Here is a 25,970-nt window from a genome sequence, read left to right as displayed (position 1 = left end):
AGAGGATGAGGCGACAGAGGGGGATCTGGAACACTGGTGTCTCTCCTAAAAAAGATGAGGGGACTCTTGAAGGCACCAGATCATTGGAGGATGCATACATTGTACAGTGGAGGGTCTTCGGATCTGAATAACAGTAACCATACAGAATATTATAGCCATAAGGTAGCAGAAAGTATTCTAAGAACTAAGCCAACATGAGAATGTAGGAAGGAGATTCTGATGATAGGAGTGACTGCAATTAGGGAAACAGATAATAGGCAAGAAGGAGATGGAATTTATTGGAGAAATCTGGCAAAATAACCTAGGAAGTTAGGAGCAAGTAATTAGAAAGGAAAAGGTAATAGAATGGGAAGAGGACAAGAATTTAGTTGGACTGCAGACAAAAATTTGCCTTCTCTATCAAGAAATGATATCAGAGTATAGGCAAAGAGAAAGAAACAGGGGCATCCTAAACGAAAGACCAGCACTGATGCACTTTGTAGTCGAATCTAGAACAGAAGATGCTTTTAAAAAAGGAGGAGTCAGTACGTTATATAAAATATTGCATAATAACTATACGAATCAATTAGAGGAGGTTAGAAAGGATTGGGAAGAGAGAGTGGATAAGCATTTCACAAAGAAATAATGGGGGGATATATGTGTCTCCCAAATATGCAACAAAGTCTAGAAGATTTAGGATCTTTGCTTGGAAGTATTTATATAGGTATTTTTTATACCCCAAGTAGACTCTAAAGAATTTTCCACGGGTCTATAACAATTATTACAGGTGTGATGGGGATGAAAGAGGTAATTGGGAACATATTTTCTAGGAGTGAAATGAGTTGGCAGACTTTAAAGTTTCCCTGTACACTGCTCTGTCAGACATACTGGATGAGCAAATTTGGTGTAACTAAGGAAATTATACACAATCAGAACTGCCTAGACATAGTAAGGCCTTACTGAGTCTACTTATGGTAGCTGCCAAAAAAGCAATTACTAGAAAATGGAAATCAAAGTCTAAACTACCTTTGCCTGAAGCAGTGAGTATAGTAACAGAGGTAAAACAACTGGAACTGGGAACTTTAGAAAAGGGTAGCAGAAAGTTAAATAGAAAAAAATGGAAATTGTGGGAACAGTACATGCAGAGGAGGAATGAGGTTTAAACAAAGCAGGATTTGAATGAGCTCTGTAATGTTTGACTGACAGTGACTGAATAGATTATAAGTGATGTATAATGTTTGCAAATAAAATTGTCATTGTGGTTTGTGATGTATAATATTTGCAAATAAAATTGTCAATATGGTTTGTTTTCATTTTTGTTAATGTATGATTGCCTATGTCATAAGTGATGATTTAATGAAGATGTTTCTTGTTTAAAAAAAACACTAACCATTTCATCCAAGTAGCCACTAAGAAAGCTGGAGAGAAGCCTGATGTGATACTTGGGTGGGTAAGAACAGAGGCTGTTGTAAAAAATATAAACCTACTCTCCCGATGTACAAAAAGTTGAGTTCCATCTGGGGCCCATGTGCCGCCCTGGAGATCCCATCTCTGAGTCGTAAGGGCAGTGAAAGTTTAGAAAAGGACAGTGAAAACAATGCAGTCTGAATGCGAATCCATATAAACAGAGTTAAAGGAACTGTGTGTGTACTTTGTGGAGAAAGTAGGCACTGTAGTCATGTCCGAAACTTTCATGTCTTGCTAGTTAGCAAAATCAAAATCCAATGTCTTTTTTATTCTAACAACTAAATGCTACCCACAGAATAGTGGAACTGAAAGTGCAGAAATGTCTAAAGCTGTAGTACCTCAACGTTTTCCTCTGTACGTTGATTTCTTTTAGTGCACTTGTAAGTACACTAAGTAGGGTATAAGTATCGGGTATGTGGGAATGCTAGTGGTGCAAGGGGTCACAGTACTCCTACAGTAATGGTTTGATGGTAGCACAGTGAGTTTTGAGTATACTGTATTTCTTACACAGAAAGAGTTTTTGTTATGAAACTGTGGGACCTGAGAATATTCCATGTACTCCAAGGTACTGTTGTTTTAGAGCTAGTATACATAAGTATGCAGGTATGTGGAAATGCAGCCCCTATGTTGGTGTAGAAGGGGGGGTTACCCCCCCCTCCATTACAATGATGGTTTGTTTTCATTAAAGTGAGGTTTAAGCATACTGTATTTCTTATGCATCATTATGTTTTGTTTTGAAGTTGTGGAGATCACAGCTGTGGGTCTCACAGTTTTGATAGGGAGCCCAGAAAAAGATAATATTTATAAGAAGTAAAGGAATCTGTTTGAAGTTAAAGGGTATATAGCTCAGTGGCAGTATGAGGATTTTTTTCCATAAAAAATTAAAAAGTGTGGATGCATGTAGCAGCCTTCCTGAGGAGGTAGTTCATTCAGAAATGTTTATGTTATAGATGGAGCTAGGTGTTGGAACAGCTAGGTGTTGGAACTTTAGTAAAAAGGAGGCTGTTCTTTATTTATTTATTTTTTTGAGCAAGAATATTAACTCCAATTTTTGTGTTTTTTCCTGTATGGCAGTCACTGGAAGACCAGCTGAAACAGGCACATCGTATGGCAGATATGTACCGAGAGCAGTGCGTTGCCCTAGAGGATGAGTTGGCACGGTTACGTGAGGAAGGAGATGTGGGTCGTGAACTCTTTAAGGTACATCCTGTAAAGCAAACAAGGGAAAGGTCTACATCTTAAGTTTTAGGGAGTGGATTTGCGTGTTTCAAGTTAAAGAAATTTGGTGTAGTATTTACTTATGTATTTATTTATTTATTTTACATTTGTTAACCGAGATTGTCCTACTGAGCTGAAGAGCCCCTTTTCAGTGGAGGCCCGGGGAGAAAAGCTCCAACATATTATGCAATTTTCATTATAAATTAGCATTAAACAGCAATGTTACAGGATTATTACAAGGCATTAAGTAGCAATGCAATGTTATACAGTGTCAGTAATCAGGAGTATAGCATAAATATTTCAATATGTATAAAAAGAAATACGTCATTAAGATGAGTACAGTTTTTGGGGTAAGTGGTTACAAAAACCCAGTTTTATCATAATGTAGTTGCATGAAGGCAAGACAATTACAATAGAATGTTTCTCTGAGGCAATTTGCTTAATAGATTTTAGAAGACAGTAGAAAGAGTAGTCTAGGAAGATTAGAGTGAGAAGAGTGAGTTAAGGGCAGAAAGTATATTAAGGTATGAGAAGTAGGGGATGTTTAAGGAGGGGGAGAGTGCAGTGGCAAGACCAGTGACTTTTAAAGTGTTCTTTGGTGGCTGTCTTAAATTGTTTAGGATGTATAAGAGTCCTGATTTCTAGCGGGAGCCTATTCTAGGAAATAGTGGGATGATAGCTGTACATGTTGCGTCCAAATTTAGACTAGGGTGTGTAGATTTGTAGTAGGTCTTGGTTAGAGCTTCGGAGAGGTCTGGAGGGAGAATAATGGGAGATGAGAGGGGATAGTGCTGGTCAGTAGGAAGGCTGGTATATGATAGAATGGATTATCTGGAGCTGAGAGAAAAGAAGGTGGTGGGGTAATTCAAGCCAGTTTAGGTGTTTTAGAGAGAGACAGTGATGTGATTGGGCTTGGGCAGCAAACTAGCTACCTTGTTGTAGGTAGATTCAAGTTTGGTCAGGAGTGCTGAGTTAAGATTTGTGAGAATTTGAGAATTCTACATTAGACTGGGTAGAAGGTAGGTAAGAGAGAGAGAGAGTAATCTTGGTTTCAGAGGTAAGGAATTTCTTGTTAGGGTAAAGGACCCCTAGTTTTGAATGAGTCTTTTTGATACAGTTATTGCTTAGAGTAAGTTAGTTACAGTAAGTTATTATTTACAGTATTCTATGGTCTTGTGCATCATACCCATCAATAATGTACCATACACTGTCTTTTACAAATATAGTTTCCTTGACATCCAATCCAGGGTTTATTCCTTAAGTGTTCTTTCTTGCAAGGTTGACTGAGTCTTTCTATTTTTCCTCCGTCATCTGGAGAGGTCCTATAATGTAGTGGAGCTTCTTCACATTTGGATATTAATAGGTGGCATCTCATATTTTTCATAGTGAGGACAAAGTCTTTTGGAAGAGACTTCCAATTCTTGTTTCCTTCTAAAAGGAGTATTAGGAAATGATTACTAAGCAGTGGTTTTCAGTGTGATGTTAATTTTTACTCTGTTTCACTGTAATAGTACATGTGTTGCCTGGAGAAAGCTTTTCCTAAGATCTGTGTGGAGTCTGCATGTCCTCCCCGTGGTTGGGTAGCGTTAGAAAGACATGCGTGTGTAAATGGGCGTGCCTTCGTTGCAGGTTAGGCATCAAGCTGGCACCTCGGCATTTCATAAAAATCTACTGCCAATCATTAGCGGACCGGAGTTCCGCTGTGGTGACCCCTTACCGGGAAAAAGCCGAAAGACAAACAACAATATTCTGCTAGGGTAGTGTTGACGTGAGCTGCCTTCAGAAATGTTTCTTGTGCTGTAATCGCCTGGTCATCTGTTTAACAGTTTCACAAAACACTGCAACATGGCTGCTAACTCTAGAATGAATGCTATGTTTAGCAAAGCTGCTTTTTCAGGATTTCATTAGATAGTCCATCAAGATCTTCTCATTCCCTATCATTGAGGGCTGCTGATATTATCCACTTCTTCCTGGCTTTGGTACAACCTGTTGCAAGAGCATCTTGAAATTAAATATTTACTATAGTAGTAAATCTTCAAAACAAGTAACTGCCCTTTCATAGTCTCATTTCAAATGTTTGATGTGACTCTACAAGGTACTTTATAACTGCCTTTCTCTAGGGACAACTCTTAACTGACTTTTGTATATAGGCCATCTGTCTATGGTTGGCTGCCAGTTTTTATTTGCTACATAAAAGGTTCTGATTCTCTTGTTTTTACTTATTTAAAATAAAACTGAGGATTGTAGTGTCCAGGTCCCCTGCTGCATGGGCAGAGTAGGTCCCAAGTCCAAATTGTACATATGACAGCATTGCGTGGTGTTCACATACATGCCAGCATGCTTTTTTCTGTTTCTGTTGTGCATCTGTTCATTTTAGATGACTACCACTGTATTTCTTAGTGTTGGGGACAGTTGATCTGCTGGATTGCCCCCATTTCTGTTAACATTCCAAAGCAGTTAGCCTCCCCCTGAAATGTAGTCCCAAAATGTGCTGCGTGTTGCACTGTTTGTTTTATTTATTTATTTATTTGAGTTTGTTTACAGGGGAAGTCCAACTGGGCTGAAAGCCACTTTTCAGTGGAGGCTGATGGAGAAAAGATTCAACATATGTATAATCATTAACAAGCACATTTAGGTGCAAAATAGTTAAGGATGGTGAACAAATAAAACAACTTGGTAGACATTTATATGTGAAAATAGCTTGGTGAAGATTATGTACAAAGATAAAAAACTACCATATTTTTGAAAAATAGTATTATTTGCAATACATACATGTGGAGTGAATAATGCGAGTATAAATGGAATAGTCGTTTGCTGCAATAGTGTATGATTTGCAGTCATGTGAAGGTGGGAAAAATGTGGAGTTTTGAAGCGGTGGTACAATAGAGAGTGTTGAAAGGAGGAAGGAAAGATTAAGGAGGATAGGTAAGCAGAAGACATATGGAAGCTAGAGTAAAGAAAATAAGGATGGCTGTCCAGGGATAGATGAGCATTGACAGCTCTAATTCTTAAGGCGATGATATTCAATAAGGTTTTAAAGTGATGAGGATTATTGATTTCATGCTGGGAGATGGGAGGCAATTCAATGTTTTGAGATATAGTAGGAGTGAGTGCATTACCATGAGAGTTGCTGGTAGGGGTGACTAATGGAAAAAATTTCTTTGAGGCTCAGCATATATGAGGAGGGGAGAGTATTATATTACGTCGGAAGCTAGAATGCAATATAGTGATGTGCACTGGTGGGATAATTTTCTGGCAAGTTAGAAATTTTATTGTAGGTATGCCCGTGTTTAGCTAGTTTGGAACTGGTGAAAATAGGGACTATGTAAGAAAAAGTGGATAAAAGAAGGGTAGATGCTATGTGTCTCCTGGTGCAGTCAGTGACCAGTTTCTGATGTTTAAGTCATTTGTTGAATGTGAAGATCAGATTTTAATTTTTCATCAACTGCAGTTTGGACAAGTCTGTTGTGTGAGATGGTTTATATTACAATACCATCTGAGGATGTTATGCAGAAGTCAGTTTTGGTTGTTTAGTTTGCGTTGGGGATCAGATAGCAAGGATTGCATTGAAGTCTTTGGGACAAGTTTCAGCTGATCTGAATAATTTAGCAGGGTAATTTGTAGTTGTTGCACTAACTTGGTAGTGGAATTAATGGTACAGTTATCTATGTATTGAATTATGGAGGAGTCACAAGTGGGTCAAGGCAGGTTTTTATTGAAGAATGATGTAAAAGTGGATCTAGATTTGAGCATTGTGGGGCTTCCACTTGAACAGGGAATGAGGTGAATTTGCTTGTTGCCATTTGGCACTTTGTGACCTATTTGAGATATAAGAGATAAATCATGAGAGAGGAAGATGAAAGGCCTAAGTTAGAGAGTTTTTGGAGTAGTCTGTGGTGAGAGATAGTGAAAATGCTTTGGATTAGTCTTTGTAGACAGTGGGGGTGGATAGTGTTTATGAATTATGTTGCAGTGTTGGTACTGTATGAGGGACAGAAGCTATGTTGGGATGAAAAGATTACTTTGCCAAATAGAAGAAACTGGAGAAGATGAGTATGGATGCTTTTTCCAAGATCTTAGCAATGAGACAAAACAGCCTTTGTGATGGAGCAAGTTATAGGGTTGTTTCTAGCAGTTAAGGAAATGAGAGCTATGTATTAAGCTATTGATAATAACAGATGTAGGGGAGAACATAGGAACCAGGCGGGAGTGTCCTCTTTCCACTTTGATGTCCTTCAAGGATGCATCTGCAGTCCTAACATATGGGTTGTCCTGCCTCAGGCAGCCCTTCGGTCGGCCGGATTCCAAAGTCTGGGTCTGGCCTCGGCTGATGTCGCACTTCACCCGACGTCATAGCTGCTGTTTATTGGGTATAAAGGCATCAGCTGACACCATTTTCCTTTGTCTTTCTTGCCGCGCGGTGCCCGAAGCAGAAGCTGTTCGCAAGTGCCGGTCGGTCAGATCCAGAGATTTCTACTACCGAAGACTTCTAAAAAGCTAAGTACCCCGTTGGGGACTCTTTCTTGCCTCAGCCGATGTCAGACAAAGTAAATAATTGTTTAACTTGTGGGAAACAAATACCTCATAAGGATTTCCACTCTTACTGCCTTCCTTGCTTAGGCCCAGACCACGACGTATCAGCTTGTCTAGCCTGTGCTTCCTTCAACCGACGGACACTTAGACGTCGGTCGGAGTTTGCAGAGGAGTTTTTTGGTCCCGCTTTTGCATACAAAATGCCGTCGGAGACTCCGACTACTCAATTAGCTAAAAAGCGCAAGGAAAAGGACCGACACTCGCGGCCCGCGGTTTCGGCTGAAACCACGGTTAGGCCAACCGCGAGTGTCTCTGTTTCGGCTGAAACCGAGCCCCCGGTTCTTCCTTCGGCCGAAAGCATGCCTCCGATAGCCGAGGCCTCACAGAGCATGGCTGAATCCGCTACTGAATTTACTGCTACAGAAGAAGGCACCCAGGATTTGTCAGACACTATTCCTTTAGACATATCTACCCTTGCACGTGGGGCTGCTAGACCCCCTGCTTCTATGTCTATCAAGGCTTTTGCCAGGGCTAAAGCAGCTAAATCTTCTAAGGCCTTACCTGCTAAAACTCCTTCACATAGGCCTACCTCTAGTTCACAAATGCTCAGCCTGGCTGAGTATCTCATTTCTTTGATCAGGGGATCCCAACCTCACCCAGACAGGGCCTCTCAGCCCCCTCCAGACAAGAGGCCTAGGACTGAACCCCCGGAGCCTGTCTCTACAGATTATTTTTCGGATGACTCAGACATTTTCAGACCCTCACGAAGGCCCATATTCTCCTTATGAGGATTCTGATGCAGAAGACTCCATTCCTTCTGCTTCTCCTCCTGAAGAATTTTCCTTTGGGGAAACCTTGCATGCTATGAGGGAACACTTCCAATGGCAGGGCCAGGATTTTTCAGATTCAAGGAAAAGGCTAAGGACCTTTTTACACTTACACAACATAGGCCTTTAGCCATTCCGCCAGTACTAACAGTTGTTGATGATGCATATAATGATGCCTGTACTGCCCCTGATTCTCTTCCTCCAGCCCCTGCCAAGCCAGACAGATATTACAGGGTCCTGGACACACATTACCATTTGTATAAGGCTCCTGTTGCAGACCCTGAAACCATTTCACAGGGCCCTAAAGGTGTGGCAGCTGCCTCTGCCAAAAACCCTCTTCCCTCTGAAAGGGAATCTAGAGCATTAGAGAGATGGGGAAAAAAGGTTTATACTTCTGCTACTCTTTCGGCCAGGGCCTTGAACTGTCAATTTCACATGATTCAGTACCAGGAATTTTTGTTAGACCAGATAAACAAAAAACTGTCTTCTCCTGAACCTTTAGACCGCAAGTCCCTTCAGGATTTGGTACATAACTCTCAGCAGGTCAGTAACCATTTCTTAAAATGTGGCTATGATGCACTGGAGGCTTCCTTTAGATCAGCTATGACTGGAACAGTGATTCGAAGGCATGCCTGGTTAAAAGAACAATCCTTACCAGACCATGTTAAGTCAAAACTCCTAGATGCTCCCATGGAGAAACAAAGTTTGTTTGGCTCCCCTGCACAGGAGGTTCTAAAGAAGGTGGAAGAAAAAGCAAAATCTGTCCAAACAGTCAAGGATTTCTTACAGGTCCAACCTCCGAGGTTTAGCCGAAATTGGCCTTCGAAGAATTGGTCCTTTCCAGACAACTCCAGACCGCAGAGAGGCAGAAATAGAAGCCCCAGAGGCAGAGGTCAATCTAGGGGTGCCTACAGGGGACGTCAGTGGCAACCTACCAACCAGAGAAATACTGCCACAGATTCAACTACAACCACTTCCACAGGGCAGACACAATGACTTGGCTCTAGTTCCGCCTACCAGGGAACAACTGGAAGCACCCTTGGGCGGAAAGCTAGCCTTATTTTCCGACAACTGGCATTACATTACAGGAGACAAATGGACTTTACAAACAATAGACAAGGGCTACAGGTTTCACTTCCACACTCTACCAAAAAAGAGAGAAATGCCAAACCTACCACCAAGCCAAAAAACAGACGCTCTAAGACAAGTCAACAACTTACTAAGGATGAGAGCTATAGAAGAGGTACCACCTATGGAACAAGGCCAAGGATTTTACTCCAGGCTTTTCCTTGTACCAAGAAAAGAAAATCAATGGAGACCTATTCTAGACTTGTCCGCACTGAACACATACCTCATTGTTCCAAAATTCAAAATGCTGACCCTCCAGCAGCTTCTTCCCATGCTGGGCAAGGAGTCTTGGCTGGTGACTCTAGATCTCAAGGAGGCATACCTGCACGTCCCTATACGACCAGATTGCAGAAGACACCTCAGATTTCTTGCAGGATCAGAGCATTATCAATTCTCAGCATTGCCTTTTGGCTTATCTACTGCACCCAGAGTATTCACGGAATGCCTGGCATCAGTAATTGCTCATTGCAGGCTTCAGGGAATTCACATTTACCCATACCTGGACGACTGCCTAATACAAGCGGACAACAAGGCAAAATTAACAAAAGATTTGGAAAATGTCATACAACTGTTGCAAGCCTTGGGATACACAATCAACATGCAAAAGTCAAGACTAGTACCATCCCAAAGGATAACATTCTTGGGTGCAGAACTGGATACATCAACTCAGATGGCTTTTCTCACAGAAGAAAAACAAAAGCAACTACCAGCCTACTTCATGACATTAACAACACAAACTCGGCTTACTGCAAGGAAAGTCCTGCAAGCCCTGGGCTACATGGCATCATGCATAATATTGGTTCCACATGCCAGGCTGCATATGAGAAAGCTACAATGGTACCTAAGGAATGTATGGTCTCAACACAAGCACAGTCTAGAAGCCCAGATTCCAATAATTCCATGCCTGAAGCAAGAATTCCTGTGGTGGGCTCAGGCCTGTCAGTGGAACAGAGGCTTGCCTTTCCACAAACTTCATCCAAGCCAGACCATCACCACGGACGCCTCAGACCTAGGATGGGGGGGGCACACATGGTGGACAAGTGTATTCAAGGCCTATGATGGACCCAAGACCAGCTGAATCTACACATAAATCTAAAGGAGATGCTGGCAGTGAAACATGCGATCCAGGCATTCAGACCACTCCTTCAACAGGGTCATCTGCTGATAAGGACCGACAATACCACAGTCATGTGGTACATCAACAAACAGGGAGGTACACATTCATATCCTCTATGCCGGATGGCAATGGACCTGTGGAATGTGGCCCTGAATCTCAACATTCAACTTCAGGCCAGATTTGTACCAGGAAAAGAAAATTCTCTAGCAGACCCCTTAAGCAGAACTACCACGGATGCTCACGAATGGATGCTGCATCCAGATATCTTCAAAGCCATAACAAAGAAATGGGGACTACCAGAGATAGACCTGTTCGTCTCCCCACACAACCACCAATTGAAGAAATTCTGCACAAGAGCATACCACCCACTTGCTTGGAGGGTGGACTCCCTTTCCTTCAGCTGGAAAACCTGACAGCATATGCATTTCCACCTCTTCCCTTGATGTACAAAGTTCTACTGAAGATCAGAGAGGATCAGCCAAGGGTAATCCTGATAGCTCCAGACTGGCCGAGGCAACATTGGTACCGCTACTGAGAAGAATGTCTCGGACACACGCATGGCCTCTACCTCTATGTCCCTTACTTCTAACACAGGACAACTACAAGATCCTACATCCAAACTTGTAAACACTGCAGCTAGCTGCTTGGAATATTGCATAAAACAAAATAACCCAGGTTTATCCCAGAGGGTTAAGGACATTATCCTGGAGGCACGCAGACCTTCCACAAGGAAGACTTATTCAGCCAAGTGGAAAAGATACCTCATTTGGAGTGCAGCAAAGGGAGAAAATGTCTCATTGGCAAACATACCACACATCCTGGAATATTTAGCAGAACTGTTCCACAATGGCCTGTCTTACTCCTCCATTAACATTCATGCATCAGCAATTTCAGCAGAATACAACATGGATCCTCCTGTCTTCTCTCATCCTCTACTCAGGCAGTTCTTGAGAGGAATCAAAAATGTAAAACCTCCAAGGAAACCACCTTTACCTACATGGGATCTCAACTTTGTGCTGGAAAAGTTAACACTTCCCCCTTTTGAACCAGCAGCAACAGCAGAATTACAGTTCTTGTCTTGGAAAACTGCTTTCCTACTAGCAATCACTTCAGCAAGAAGGGTATCTGAGTTACAGGCATTAATGGCAGTACAACCCTTCCTTATCTTCCATCAGGACAGAGTCTCTCTGAGAACTAACCCTACCTTTATGCCAAAAGTGGTCTCCAGAGTATCATTGAACCAAGCAATTCATTTACCTACATTCTTCCCCAACCCACAGAACAGGGGGGAAAGACTGCTACATACCTTGGATGTGCACAGACAATTACGCTACTATCTGGACAGAACTAAGACCAGCAGAAAAACTGACCAGCTTCTGGTAGCATATGCAACAGGAATGCAAGGAAAAGCAATTTCAAAACAGACAATCTCAAAATGGATAGGAAATTGCATTCGATTTTGCTACTCTTTTCATGGAAAGACAACTCCTGAAAATATCAGACCTCATCCACAAGAGCTACAGCCACCACTACAGCTTTCCTACGAGGAGTGGCTACAAAAGACATTTTAGAAGCTGCTACTTGGAGCTCCGTGCATACATTTGCCAAGCATTATAATCTTCCCTTATATTCTAGATCCCGAGCAGGTTTTGCAACTGCTGTTTTGCAAGGGATCTTAACTACACCATCTTTATCTTAGTGCCTCCTCCCCCAGTTTGGCTATGGTATTCTACCCATATGTTAGGACTGCAGATGCATCCTTGAAGGACATAGTACAGTTTTGTACCTACCATAAATGTAGATGTCCGATAGGTATGCATCTGCAGTCAGGATTACCCACCCTCCTTCCCCTCTGTGGTATTCATAGGGTATTTACCCCTCTTTTAGCTAGCTGGGGGAATCTATTATGGTGTATTGGTTTGTATATATGTATATATATTTTTTTTTATATTGTTTGCTCTCTACTGTTTGGAATTATTTGCATTTATCCAAATTTAGCCTTCCTAGAGGGCACCTGGCATCTGGGGCAAGAAACACTGAGGAAAATGGCGTCGGCTGATGCCTTTATACCCAATAAACAGCAGCTATGAAGTCGGGTGAAGTGCGACATCAGCCGAGGCCAGACCCAGACTTTGGAGTCCGGCCGACCAAAGGGCTGCCTGAGGCAGGACAACCCATATGTTAGGACTGCAGATGCATACCTATCGGACATCTACATTTATGGTAGGTACAAAACTGTACTTTGTTTGTGTTGTATTTAGAACCATTGGCAAAGAAAATAAGTGACTCAGAAATTCAAGGATATGATTGCTATGGTAATCAACAAAAGTGGGCTTTATTTTCAGACAATGTTATTTTGTGCTGATAAAACCAGAAAAGGACATCTCAGTGTTATGAACATTTTGAAACAGTTTCATGTCTTTTGGGGATATAACAAAGACTGTTGCCATAAATTATGTATCAACACATGAATTGGTTCAGCAATACCCATATTTATGAGTACACTAAGTATTTAGGAGTATGGATTAAAAAGGATTCTATTATGACAACTAAGGATATGTGGGAAGAAACTAAACAAAGAGAATATAAACACTGAGAAACTGGAAGCTTTTTTATGGATATGGATAGCAAGGTAAAAGCAGTGAAAATGCTTTTAGCTCTTTACATTTTATATACAGGTCAGCATATTTTTATCATCAGGAGGAGAAGTTGTGGATAGTAATTAATAAAGAGTTGATGGATTTGACCTGAGAGAGGAAGAGGGCAAAGATCATGTGGGTTAAATTGATCCTTCCAGTAGAACAAGGTGGTTTAGGATTTCCTGATTTGAAGGGATATTTTTGAGCTATACAGTTAAGACTTGTATACATAACATAATCAGAAAACTATAATTTATAGTGGGAAGGGATGGTGGTAAAGCAGGGGGAAATTCAAGAAATAACGAGAGAGTACGATTTTGGATGCAGATCCTTGAGGAGAAAAACAATAGCCTTACAGAAAATTAAATTCATAAAGTAACGGAAAATATTCTAAGAACTAAGCCAACATGAGAACGGAGAAAGGAGATTTTGTTGATGGGGATATCTGCATTTAGGGGCACAGAGAACAGATAAGAAGGGGCAGAAATTTACCGGAGAAAACTGGCAAAGGAACCAATGTATTGGGAGCAGATAACTAGAGTGGGAAGGGTAATAGGAAGGGAAGAGGCCAATAAGACCTTAGGACTGCAGGCTAGGGATTGCCTTCCCTATCAGGGACTGATATCTAAGTATAGGCAATGAGAAAGGGATGGGGGAATCCTAAGTGAAAGACCTGCTGTGGTACAGCTTTTAGTTGAATTTGGAACAGAAGTTGCTGTTAAAATTGGATAGCAGGGCATATAAAATATTGCACAATATGTATAGGAATCAATCAGTGGAGGTTAGAAAAGATTGGGAAGAGATATTGGATAAGCAATTCACAAAGAAGCAATAAGAGGACAAATGTATGGCTCCCAAATATGCAAAAAAGTCAAAGATTCAGGATTTTTGTTTGAAGGTTTGCATAGTTATGTTTATATTCCAAGCAGACTCAAAAGATTTTTTTCTTCAGGTAGATGGCAAATGTTGGAGGTGTGATGAAGGAAGAAAGAAGTAACTGGCTAGGAACAAATGTTTTGGGAGTTCAATGAGTTGGTAGACTTTAAAAGTTCCCTGCAGAGTACTCTGTCAAAAATATTGGGTGAGTAAATGATTGTAACTAAGGAAATTATTATTTTTTTTTTGAGCTGCGATGCAGTTTCTGAATTGCTTAGACATATCAAGGCGATCTGAAGTTTAATTCTGGTGGCTGCCAAAAAAGCAATTACTAGAAAATAGAACTCAAAGTCCAAACCAGCTGTATTTGAATTATTGCATATTGTAACATAGTTAAAAGAAATGGAAGTGGGATCTTTAGAAAAGGATAGTAGTACATTATATAGAAAAAAAAGTGAAAATTGTGGGAAAATACATACAGAATAATGTTTTGTAGGAGGAGTGAGGTTTAAGAGAAGGCAAGAATTGAGCAATTTATGTAATGTTGGTGTGATGTTAAATATGCAAAACACTGAATGTGATCTATAATGTTTCTAAATGGGAACATGTTAATATGGTTAGCTTTCTTTTATATAAATGTATGTTTGCCTATGTCTTAAGTGATAATTCAGTAAAGGTGTTTAACATTATATGTTAAGCTATGGCATTTGCGGTGAGCATGAGATGGTCAGCAGGTGGGTAGCCAAGAGCTGGTGTGGTGGATTTAATTTATAGAGGTAGTGCGTTTTGGAGACTGGAACAGGTTGAGTAGTATATAGGTTATGGTTGGTACTTGTGTTTGTGGTAATGGGGGCATTGCTGGTAGAGCTAAGGTTGAAAAGTGAGGTAGTACCATTAATTCAGTGAGAGATGAAGGAGCAGGCAGTATCTAGGAGGGTTGTATGAGGGTTAGTTGGTATGGCTTATCAGGTTTAAGAAGTTATGATATACCTGCCCAAAATTTATTAGGTGAGTTAGAATGCAAATGTTGGTGATTTGTGATTTTTTTTTTTTTTGTTTAGGAATAGTTGTGCTGTGATAGTATTCCTCAGAATGTGGTGAGACTGGAGATATGAAAATGTTATTGCTCCCCATATATTCTGTGTCTTTTTTCTTTGTGTCTTAATTTGTTTTATTGATAATGATAGCCTGAAGGCAGGGTTAAATTTGACTTGTTTTTACTTCTAAGATGACTCCACACTGAGTAACATCTTAATTCCCCCCCCCTCCAGTGTGAAAACAGAAAATTAGAAAAGAAAGCTGTTGAATTTGTCTTTTTGTGTAAATTTCAGTTACCAACTAGTGAGTGCATTCCCTGAAACCCAGCAAAGAAGAAATTTAGAGAACCTGAAAGAAAGTCGACCACAAAAGGTGAGGAGTAGACACTTGGCTGAGAAAAATCCATCAGCTGTTCACAAAAAGGAGTTGATACTTCAGTTTTGGTGCAAGACATGACTTACAGTAATCTGATTCTGATTAAAATAAAATACTTGTTAGATTAGGGATTTTCATTTGTTAGACATTAGACCGGCTAAAGGGTAAAATAAATTGTTTCATTTATGCATAAGAGACAGTTAAGCAGAAAGGAAAATAACCTTGCTGGCCAAGCATGGAAGGCAGTTTATTAAAATGAAAAGATAAGCATAAAGTGTTTAGACAGAATGTTCTTTGCTCAAGGGAAAGATATAATCTTGTCGGCTACAGAATTTTCTTTAATGGAATGTTGCACATACAAGACAAAGCCTGAGACTAAGGTTAGAAAAAGTAAGTAAAGTACTAGACTGAAGCAATATATTATGTTGTGTTCAGGGTAGCAGTTCAGTTAAGGTTAATAAGTTCATTCGACCTGTTACTTCAGAGATGTCAAACACTCGAGCCTGCATACAGAAAAGAGGTCATTTAGAGACTGTCAGTTTATGTTGTTCAGGACAATCAGAATATGATGTGCAGCAACTAGAATTATCAGTACTCTTAATGAGGACTGTATTCGGATATTGTGAACATCTAATAACAGTTTATTAAACGAACTACAGTGTTTGGAGAATTCATTCTGAAAAGTGCACAAGACTTGGTCCATAAAGGAAAGACTGGCACCTGTTCAGCATGAACTTGGGTAATTAAGACTTTCATTTTTTAGTCTCATTGCATACAGTGTTTCCAGTTAATTATGGTACAGTACAGTATTTTCAGTTCTTACAATGGCGCTCAACGTGACCTGCTGTCTAAAAAATATATGTATATACATCTCGCAACCCAGCAAGCAGCTGTAACCCTTTCATATCCGGTTTCTAGTACAGCATATTTTCTTAAGTTCACAGTAACTGTTTATACAGCAAAAGTACTACAACAGCACTCCAAAGAGCAAACCACCCTTCCAGTAAAGGTATTGTTCATTTCCAGACTTAGTTACACTACGTGTGTTCTACAGAAATCTACAGAATAGCAGTGTTTCATTCAACTTCATGTATTCTACAGACTATAAAATAACAGTGCTTTCATTAAAGTGCAGCATTCCGTATTTCATTCAACTACGTGTTCTAAAAAATTTCAACCAAAACAGCTGTAGTAAGTATTTTTTTCAAGTATGGTTTTACTGCAATAGCCAGTTTAACGTCAAAGTTTCATTAACAGTTTAGAGTGACAGCAAATGTTTCATAACAGACTTTTCAGCAGCATACTGGTATTTTTTCCATAAATAAAGCTGTAAACTCTATACAAAATAAGCTAAAAATTATGGCATGACAAGTTTCATTAAGACAGCATTACTTCATGTAAAAAACGGACACAGCACACTTCAAAAAAGCATCACATAACTTCAGCAGACCAGTATTAAATCAAAGCAGTGTTCCTTCAAAACATAAAAGAGATTATCCAGTTAACAGATATCTCCACAGACTTTCATGTTTCCAGCGTGACGTCACACAGTCAAGAAGCAAGGAAAAGGTTAATAAGCTACAGATAATGGCTCACATTTCTTCCAAGACCATAAAGTTATGTAAGACTTTATATTCACCTTTTAGTTAACAGTTCAAAAAAGTTTAAATTAATCAATTAAAGTTATTTGCATGTAAACATGTCAAGTACTACTGCTACAGTTAAAACATCAGTACATTTTTGGTTTAAGTTTAAAAATGTTCTCTTAAAGTTTAAGGTTATTAGTTAAAAAATGTTAAATATGTCTAAACGTAAAAGGTTTAAATCACAGAAGCAAGCAGAATGACTAAGAAGTCCGTATGGTCTTCAGCTTGAACGTACATGCTTCAGCACATGCAATTCAACATAATTTCAGTTGTAGTATAGTTTCACGTACAAATGTTCAGAATATAATACATACAATTCAGAATATAGAAGTATGTTATATTACAGATGTCAACAGTCTACATACATAACATGCAAGCAGTGTCTCAAGTTCACATTACTTCATCTAGTTTCTTATTTTCAAAATCAAGTACAATGTTTGTACTAAAGAAAGATAAGAAAAATCAAAGTGCAAATTTTGTAACTGAAGAACAGACTTCAGTACTAAGTAATAGAATACATTCCATAACAATCTGCAAAGATCAGAGCATTAATCTGTCATTGTTTAAGGTTATTTCACTGTTTACAGACAAATCAATTTAATTTGCACATTAAAAAGATACAAGTGTGGTCTTGTGAGAATTTAAAAGGTCAAAGATTATGGCAGCTAACCGTTCAAAGTGTAACAGCTCTGTATATACTGGTTTAGATTTCAGTAAAGAGATATGTGCAAATGTACAGATTTTAAAGAATTGGTTACGAAAGAAACATGTAGATGTATGGGTTAAAGATCAAATAAATTCCAGTTCAGCTGACACAGATGAAGTGCTCAGAAAGACATATTGGGTGTGGTTAATTTGGAAAAAAGGGTAACCGTATGCCTCTATGTTTTGAGGTATATCAGAACTAACAGTCAAATTAATTAGCGGAATAAAGGGTTTGCAGTTACAGTTAGCAAATAATTGTTTTGTTTATCAGTCATTAGTTAAGAGCTTAGTATTAAAGTGTTGCAATGCATAAACAATATTGTAATATAGACAGAGACAAAATAATGTTTGCTAGTTTACAAAATGTAAAATTTAAAGTCAGTGCTATATTGTAAAAGTGACAACACAGTTAAAAATTCACATTCTATGTATAAAAGAGTACATTATGTAATCAGTTTCAGACTGTATATGTTTTGTGCGGAAATGGCAGTTTGCCATGCACATCAGTTCAGATTACAGTCAGCCTAGCAAGCTGAATTAACAACGGTACTATATGTCATAGAGCTATATGTCAAAAATCTTTTTTTGATGCATTTACAGTTCCTCTATTTATCCAAGAAAATTGTAGACAGTAATAACAAATTGTTGCAGCATTCAGTACTACTGAAAAGTTAAATGACATCAGCTAAAGAAATGGTTATGGTAAAAAGTGGGTGGAGTTTCAGTCACAGAAAAGTATGTTAAAATCCAAGTGTTATGAGACAAAATGTAAAATGTTCAACAGTTAAAACTGATTTTATATAGGTGCAAAAATACATAGTGTTACATTATTACTGTGAGTTTCATTTAAAATAAGTTCAGAAACTTGATACAATTATCAAGTCAAATGTAATTTCTACAGCCAAGACATTAGAAAAGCTGTCCATTTAGTGGTGAGACAGAAACAGATTTTGTAAGCATCAGATGCCAGTAATAAGATTTTTCCTGTAAATCCTGATATTGTAGCAATAAAACAGACTTCAACAGTCCCAACATTTTAATGTTTTTTTTGTAAGAACTTGGGCATGTAAAAAAGCTGTTACAAAGTTCAAGCCCAAGGGATAATCAGAAGTATGCTGTAGCTCGGGTTAATGTTGCCAGTGACATACCAGATTTTAAGAGTATGTATAAAGGCTATAATAGACCATGCACCAAATCAGTTGGTGTATTTGACTTTATTCCAGGTTAAAAGAATGGCAGACCATACATTTCATTAAATTGTGGCATAGCGTGTTACTTGATACAGAGGTTTTAGTTTCAGTTACAAACAGACCTCTGTCAGAGGACTTGAGTACAGTTTTCACACTATCAGTGTTTAAAAGGTCAAAAATAGCTGCAGTCAGCAGCAAGCCTTTGAAAATTTGATTTTTTAAATAAAGCCAATCAGCCTGAAAAGAAAATAACAGCAAAATTCTGATTACATTCTCGGTGTGATAATACCATTTTGGAAATGGACATTATGTCAAAATTAGGTGTTGTATTAAATTTTAATAAGATATTGTAAAATAAATCAGTTTTCCTACAGATTTGCAAGAGTTTATTACAGCAAATGTTTATTTTCATGCAGAAAAATGTAAATAAAGTCAGCACAGCAAGCAATGTTGCCAGTTTATAGTTGTTAAAGCTGCATTTCATGCAGTAAAATGTAAATTAGGTCAGGACAATAAGTAATACTATCAGTTTGTAAGTATTAAAGATGCAAATGTTATTGCAAGGACCTGATACTAAGTACAGTCAAAACCTTTAGCTACCTAGCCTTGCACAAGAAATAAAAAAGGTTTAGAAGGCCTAACTACAAAAAAGACACTTCAGCATTAAAGCAGGCTTTCCTTTATCTCATCAGAAACTGGAACAATGCAGAGCAAAATTTGGCAAAGAACCGTGGGGTAGAAATTGACTGTCTGTGTTTCAGTTATTTCTTCAATGTTTGTTTAAAGTTAAAATGTATAAGTTAATGTAAGTATGTAAGTTTTCAGACAATGTTCTCATGTTTTTAGGTTCATGGTAAAAGTTGTACAGCAGTAGTAGTTTTCAGTCTGTCTGTGTTCAGACAGATTCCAGTATATTTATGTTCAGGTAACACTGTCAAAATGTTCTCATGTTTTCAGACAATTGTACAATATTATTAGTTTATGTTCAAACAATAATGGTTTGGTTCTCAGGTTATAACATGTACCAGTTTCAGTTATGCTTTTATATGTGTTTAGTTAACACCGGCAAAATATATTATTTTAGTTTGGTTAGTTTCCAGAATATACACAGCTATTTTTAAATGTTCAGTATATGCTAATGTAAATATCAGTCAAGTTTCAGAATATGACATTCATATTCAGTTATGTGTTCAGTATAATACATTTCAGTCAAATCTCAAAATACTTCACATTATTCAGTCATTAGTAAAGGGTAAAGTAACAATTATTTTTACAGGGTTATTATTTTAATAATAGGTAGTAATAGTTATTCAGTGCACTCAAGGCATACCAGGGCAGGCTTAATTTGTTAATTAGTTTACAGATTACAGTGCACATTTACAGATTGCAGTGCACTTTACATTAGTCAGAAATTAAAAACACTAACAGACAATGCAAAGGTATAGACTTAAAATACAGAAAGTATAGGTTTTAGTAAACTATTATAGCTCATAAATATTCATAAAAGTTAAAAAAGGTAAGTAGCATTATAGAGCAAATTTAAATAAACATTTACAGACAGAAGTTAAGACAGAATATGACAGTTATGCTTCAAGACCACTTATAAAGTTATCTTTTTAGTGCAGATTTCAGTTAGTCTTCAGAAAATAGCCATCATGCGTGCTAGGCTATACAATATGTGACAGAAAAACTGCCAAGGAGGGGATTCTTCTATCTCCAGTGCAGTAAAAGAAAATTAAGGTAAAAGGTATAACTGAGGAAAACCAAGTAAGCTCAACTGTTGAGGCAAATCTGGCAAAAGTCCAAGACATAAAGGAGGATGCTGATAAAAGGGCACAATGCAAAGTTGCCAGTCCAGTCCCGGGAGTAAGGTTGTAAGCAGCTAATAAAGTACAGCCATCAGCTACTAGGTTATGTAGGTTTTCAGAAAATTTGGCACATCATAAGGTATAACATTTAACATCCTCAGCTAAAAAAACTATGTAAAGAAATTCAGGAGGAGTGTATAATATGTCTGCAGACTAATCCTACATTAACAAACAGTGTTTACCTCGGTTGCAGAGTGCCAGTTTCAGAAAAAGCATGGTACAGTATACAAATACATTTTGCAAAACCTCTTTCTCCAGAAAAAGAGGGTTAAGTAGTGTACAAGTTTTAAATATATAAAAATCAAATCATAAAATTAAAAGACTTCAATCCAAACAAGCCATAAATGCTCAAGTGACACCTAGTGGTCAAAATTAAAATCGCAGGTTTACCAAATATATATCTATATTGGTGGTGCAGCGGTAGCGTTGTCACCTCACAGCAAGAAGTTCTCCCATTCGATTCTTGGCTGGAGTGCCTTCTGTGTGGAGGTCTGCATGTCCTCCCCGCTGACAAGGGCTGTTCAAAAGACGTGCATGAATGGGCATGCCTTCGTTGAAGGTTGGGCGTTGGGCTGGCACCTCGGCACCGTAAAAATCTACTGCCAGTCATTAGCGGACCAGAGTTCCACTGTGGCGACCCCTAACCGGGAAAAGCCAAAAGAAGAACAACATTTTCAGATTATAAGTCAAGTAGCATAAAGCGAAATACAGTAGAAGACCACTTATAAAGTTATCTTTTTAGTGCAGATTTCAGTTAGTCTTCAGAAAATAGCCATCATGCGTGCTAGGCTATACAATATGTGACAGAAAAACTGCCAAGGAGGGGATTCTTCTATCTCCAGTGCAGTAAAAGAAAATTAAGGTAAAAGGTATAACTGAGGAAAACCAAGTAAGCTCAACTGTTGAGGCAAATCTGGCAAAAGTCCAAGACATAAAGGAGGATGCTGATAAAAGGGCACAATGCAAAGTTGCCAGTCCAGTCCCGGGAGTAAGGTTGTAAGCAGCTAATAAAGTACAGCCATCAGCTACTAGGTTATGTAGGTTTTCAGAAAATTTGGCACATCATAAGGTATAACATTTAACATCCTCAGCTAAAAACTATGTAAAGAAATTCAGGAGGAGTGTATAATATGTCTGCAGACTAATCCTACATTAACAAACAGTGTTTACCTCGGTTGCAGAGTGCCAGTTTCAGAAAAAGCATGGTACAGTATACAAATACATTTTGCAAAACCTCTTTCTCCAGAAAAAGAGGGTTAAGTAGTGTACAAGTTTTAAATATATAAAAATCAAATCATAAAATTAAAAGACTTCAATCCAAACAAGCCATAAATGCTCAAGTGACACCTAGTGGTCAAAATTAAAATCGCAGGTTTACCAAATATATATCTATATTGGTGGTGCAGCGGTAGCGTTGTCACCTCACAGCAAGAAGTTCTCCCATTCGATTCTTGGCTGGAGTGCCTTCTGTGTGGAGGTCTGCATGTCCTCCCCGCTGACAAGGGCTGTTCAAAAGACGTGCATGAATGGGCATGCCTTCGTTGAAGGTTGGGCGTTGGGCTGGCACCTCGGCACCGTAAAAATCTACTGCCAGTCATTAGCGGACCAGAGTTCCACTGTGGCGACCCCTAACCGGGAAAAGCCAAAAGAAGAACAACATTTTCAGATTATAAGTCAAGTAGCATAAAGCGAAATACAGTAGTTAGCAATATAAATGTAAGGTAACTACAAAAGTAGGTCTCAGTAGACTTTCGTCAGGGACCTCAGGGGCAACTGTTAGATTAGGGATTTCCATTTGTTAGACATTAGACCAGCTAAAAGGTAAAATAAATTGTTTCATTTATGCATAAAAGACAGTTAAGCAGAAAGGAATTAACCTTGCTGGCCAGGCATGGAAGACAGTTTATTAAAAAGAAAAGATGAGCATAAGTGTTCAGACAGAATGTTCTTTGCTCAAGGGAAAGATATAATCTTGTCAGCTACAAAATGTTCTTTAATGGAATGTTGCACATACAAGACAAAGCCTGAGACCAAGGTTAGAAAAAGTAAATAAAATACTGGACTGAAACAATATTCTATGTTGTGTTCAGGATAGCAGTTCAGTTAAGGTTAGTAAGTTTGTTCGACCTGTTACTATGTCAAACACTCGAGCCTTAGTACAGAAAACAGGTCATCTGGAGACTGTGCCAGTCTATGTTGTTCAGGACAATCAGAATATGATGTACATCAACCTGAATTATTTATCAGTACTGTTAAGGAAGACAGTATCTGGATATTGTGAACATCTAATAAAACCTTATTAAATGGACTACAATGTTTGGAAAATTCATTCTGAAAAGTGCACAAGACATGGTCTGTAAAGGAAAGACTGGCACCTGTTCAGCACGAGTTTGGGTAATTAAGACTTTCGTTTTTCAGTCTCGTTGCATACAGTGTTTCCAGCTAATTACGGTACAGTACAGTATTTTCAATTCTTAGAATACTGAAGGAGTATATCAACTCAAATAAAAGGCTGTAAAATGGAAGAAGCTGTAAACAGATATTCAGATGTGCTGATAAAAATTACAAAAAAATCAGAGGATGAAATTAAGAAAAGGCTGGCTGAGGATGAGACTTCTCAAGAAAAGATGTTTCAAAAATGATACAATTAGAGGACAGAGCATGTAGGGGGAAACCTGAGACTTTCAGCTGTACCAGAGAAATTGGAAGAAACAAACTGTGTTAGTTATGAAAGCATAAATAAGCAAACTGAACTGTTTTTAATTTTGTTGACATTTGTTAACCGGGAAAGTCCACTGGGTCAGAAACCCATTTTCAGTGGAGGCCCAGGAAGAAAATATCCATAAATATGACATACAAAATGAACATACAGAGCCATTTTAACAAAAAACAAGTTAAATCAATTGATTAGTACATTGACATAAAGTTGGCAGGTTGCTACATGCATAATAATATATATGCTACATAATAATACATATCGTATATATGCTACATTCATCAGAATTAGAGTGTGGGTAAAGCATGCCACCATTACCAGCTGATTGGAAGAAGAATAAAGGAGAGCAAATAGACTAGCTGATGAATGGGAAGTGTAGTTGTGAAGGGGGGTAGAAGAGTTGATAGTATAGTATGGAAAGGTGTAATGTTCACTTGGAGGTTGAGAGGTAATGATACAACTAGAAGAAATAGGTAGATGTGATAGTGTTCAATCTTGCCGTTTGTTCTTACACATGGGTTCGGAGCCGATCCTCGGCTCCGTGCCTCTTGCAAGCTCTGCATCGAGAAGAAGCTCGAGACAATCTAATACCCACAATCCCCCTCTGCCTTTACCTCAGATCTAGTTTGCCGCTGCTGCGTTCGCATCGCTGGGAGCTAGCTCGAGCGTCTAAAGCTAAGATATAACTTTATTTGTTATATTTTATTGGATTTTCTAATTCTATTTGATATTTCAGTGATATACTGTGTGATTGTGTTGTTGACTGGTTAAATTTTCGGTACCGTTAAGCTGTTTTATCGGTTAGAATTTTTCGGGGCCTACAACCCTTCTTAAATTTAATAGGATTTGACTTTTATACCGGATTTGACAATTTTTTCTCGGATTTGACAATTTTACTCGGATTTGACTGCATTACTGGACTTGTCTTTTACTTCTATAATGTCTGATAAGGTAAAGTCAGGTTTTAAGCGTTGTCAGTGTGGCCAGAAAATGTCAGTGACTGACAACCATAGTTCCTGCGTCTACTGCCTTGGCCCTCTCCACTTGCAAGAGGACTGTTCCATCTGTCACTCTTTTAGTGGGAGGGTCATGACAGATAGGCGCAGGAAACTAATGGACAGAGGTTTATTGAAACCTTCTTTTCAGGAGGCTCTGGATGCTTCTGACCAGGTATCAAAGTCCTCTAAGGAATCGAAGACGTCGGAGCCCAAGTCATCGGCTCCGAGCTCTTCAGCAAAGGTTAGATCACCGGTTCCACAGACTTCGGGGCCGAGTGTTCAACTGGTATCGGTTCCTGAGCCTCGAGTCTTGGAACCGGTGATGGAGCTCCCTCCTTCGACCTTATTGAGGTCGGCTCCGTCTTCGGTTCCTTCGACCCGTTCTTCTTCCAAACTCTCTGATATCGATGTGGATCGCGTGGTGCAGAAGTTATTGGAGCATTCGGCCCTGTCCAAACTTATTTCGGTTTCCACCCAGTTGGTGTCGAAACTTGAAGGCCTCCCGGTGTCTCCATCCATTCCTCCTCCGAGACCGGTTCAGTCTTTGGAGCCGGAAGAGGCTGATCTACTGATTGTGGAGCCCTTGGGTCCAGAACCGTCCTTTTCTCAGTCTGTTCCTCTCACCTCGACTCCGTCGGACCCGATACCGGAGTCTCGGAGCCGACGGTCTGTCCTTGGTTCCGGGGCCGAGAGTCGAACCAACGTTTCGGTTCCGACTCTCCCCCTCGGGGCCTTGGCGCGGATCGATTCGGCTCCGTCCTCGGGGTCGATGCCTTCGGTGCCTGTATCGGGGATTCTTCCCATTTCCTCGGAACCGGGAGATTCTTCGATGCGGGACCCGGGGGCGTTCGACCTGATGAGGAAGGTGTTGTCTACCCAGACAACCACATCAGTGGAAGCAACCTCTCCTCCCCATAAAGGGCCGTTATCCTCCTCTGCACCCACGGCCACATCCAAGCGTCGGGCACCAGTGTCTCAGCCACCCCTGGGGTGCCCCCTCTTCCTCGAGGCTTCTTCGGATGCTCCCCGAAGAAGTCCCTAGGAAAAGATTGTGTAAGAGGAGACACTTGGATTCTCCACAAGAATCCTTGACATCTGATACTGACTTAGATGAGTCAGAAGGGTCCCCTAAGTCACCTTCAGAAGATGTCTCTTTTTCGGACATATTGGAGATCCTGAAACAGAGAGGTGACTGGCAGTCCCTTCCCCCTTCTGAGGATGAGTCAGTTTTGCTGAAGGCATTTGGTGCTCGCCCTTCTTCCTCCTGGGTCACTCCGCCCTTCGACGAACTAATGGAACTAATTGCTCGAAGGGCGTGGGAGGCTCCTGACACAGTGGAACCAGTCCCAAGGAAACCCAATAAATACATCACGGCACCTCAGGACAAGTCCTACTTAACAAAAGGAGTTCCAGTGGACGCTATGGTGGTGGCAGCGGCCACGAAAAAGGAGATGTCGGAGTCTTCTTCATCTGTCCATCCTCCTAATAAAGATTCTAGGACGATGGATAGATACGGGAAGCGCATTTTTAGTTCAGCGGCTTTTTCCATGCGATCCCTGAACTATTTGACCCATTTTACACGTCTACAGAGGGATCTAGTCAAAGAGTTGGGAGATACCCTCCAGGGTACTACAGATGCAGCTGTCTCAG

At 39.6% G+C, this 25,970-nt stretch overlaps 1 protein-coding gene across 1 annotated transcript in view; it reads left to right on the top strand.

The window, feature by feature from the left end:
* CCDC77 (coiled-coil domain containing 77) overlaps window positions 1-25,970 on the top strand; it is a 743,168-nt gene that overhangs the window by 617,492 nt on the left and 99,706 nt on the right. Inside the window, exon 6 of the mRNA XM_044088479.1 lies at window positions 2,521-2,646. Within this exon, the coding sequence (XP_043944414.1) occupies window positions 2,521-2,646 (126 nt within the window). The remainder of the gene's footprint in view (window positions 1-2,520; window positions 2,647-25,970) is intronic.

Source organism: Protopterus annectens, chromosome 11.part0, assembly GCF_019279795.1.
Source record: "Protopterus annectens isolate FY-2018-M chromosome 11.part0, PAN1.0, whole genome shotgun sequence".
Lineage (NCBI taxonomy): Eukaryota > Metazoa > Chordata > Ceratodontiformes > Protopteridae > Protopterus > Protopterus annectens.
This window is presented reverse-complemented; position numbering and strand designations above follow the sequence as displayed.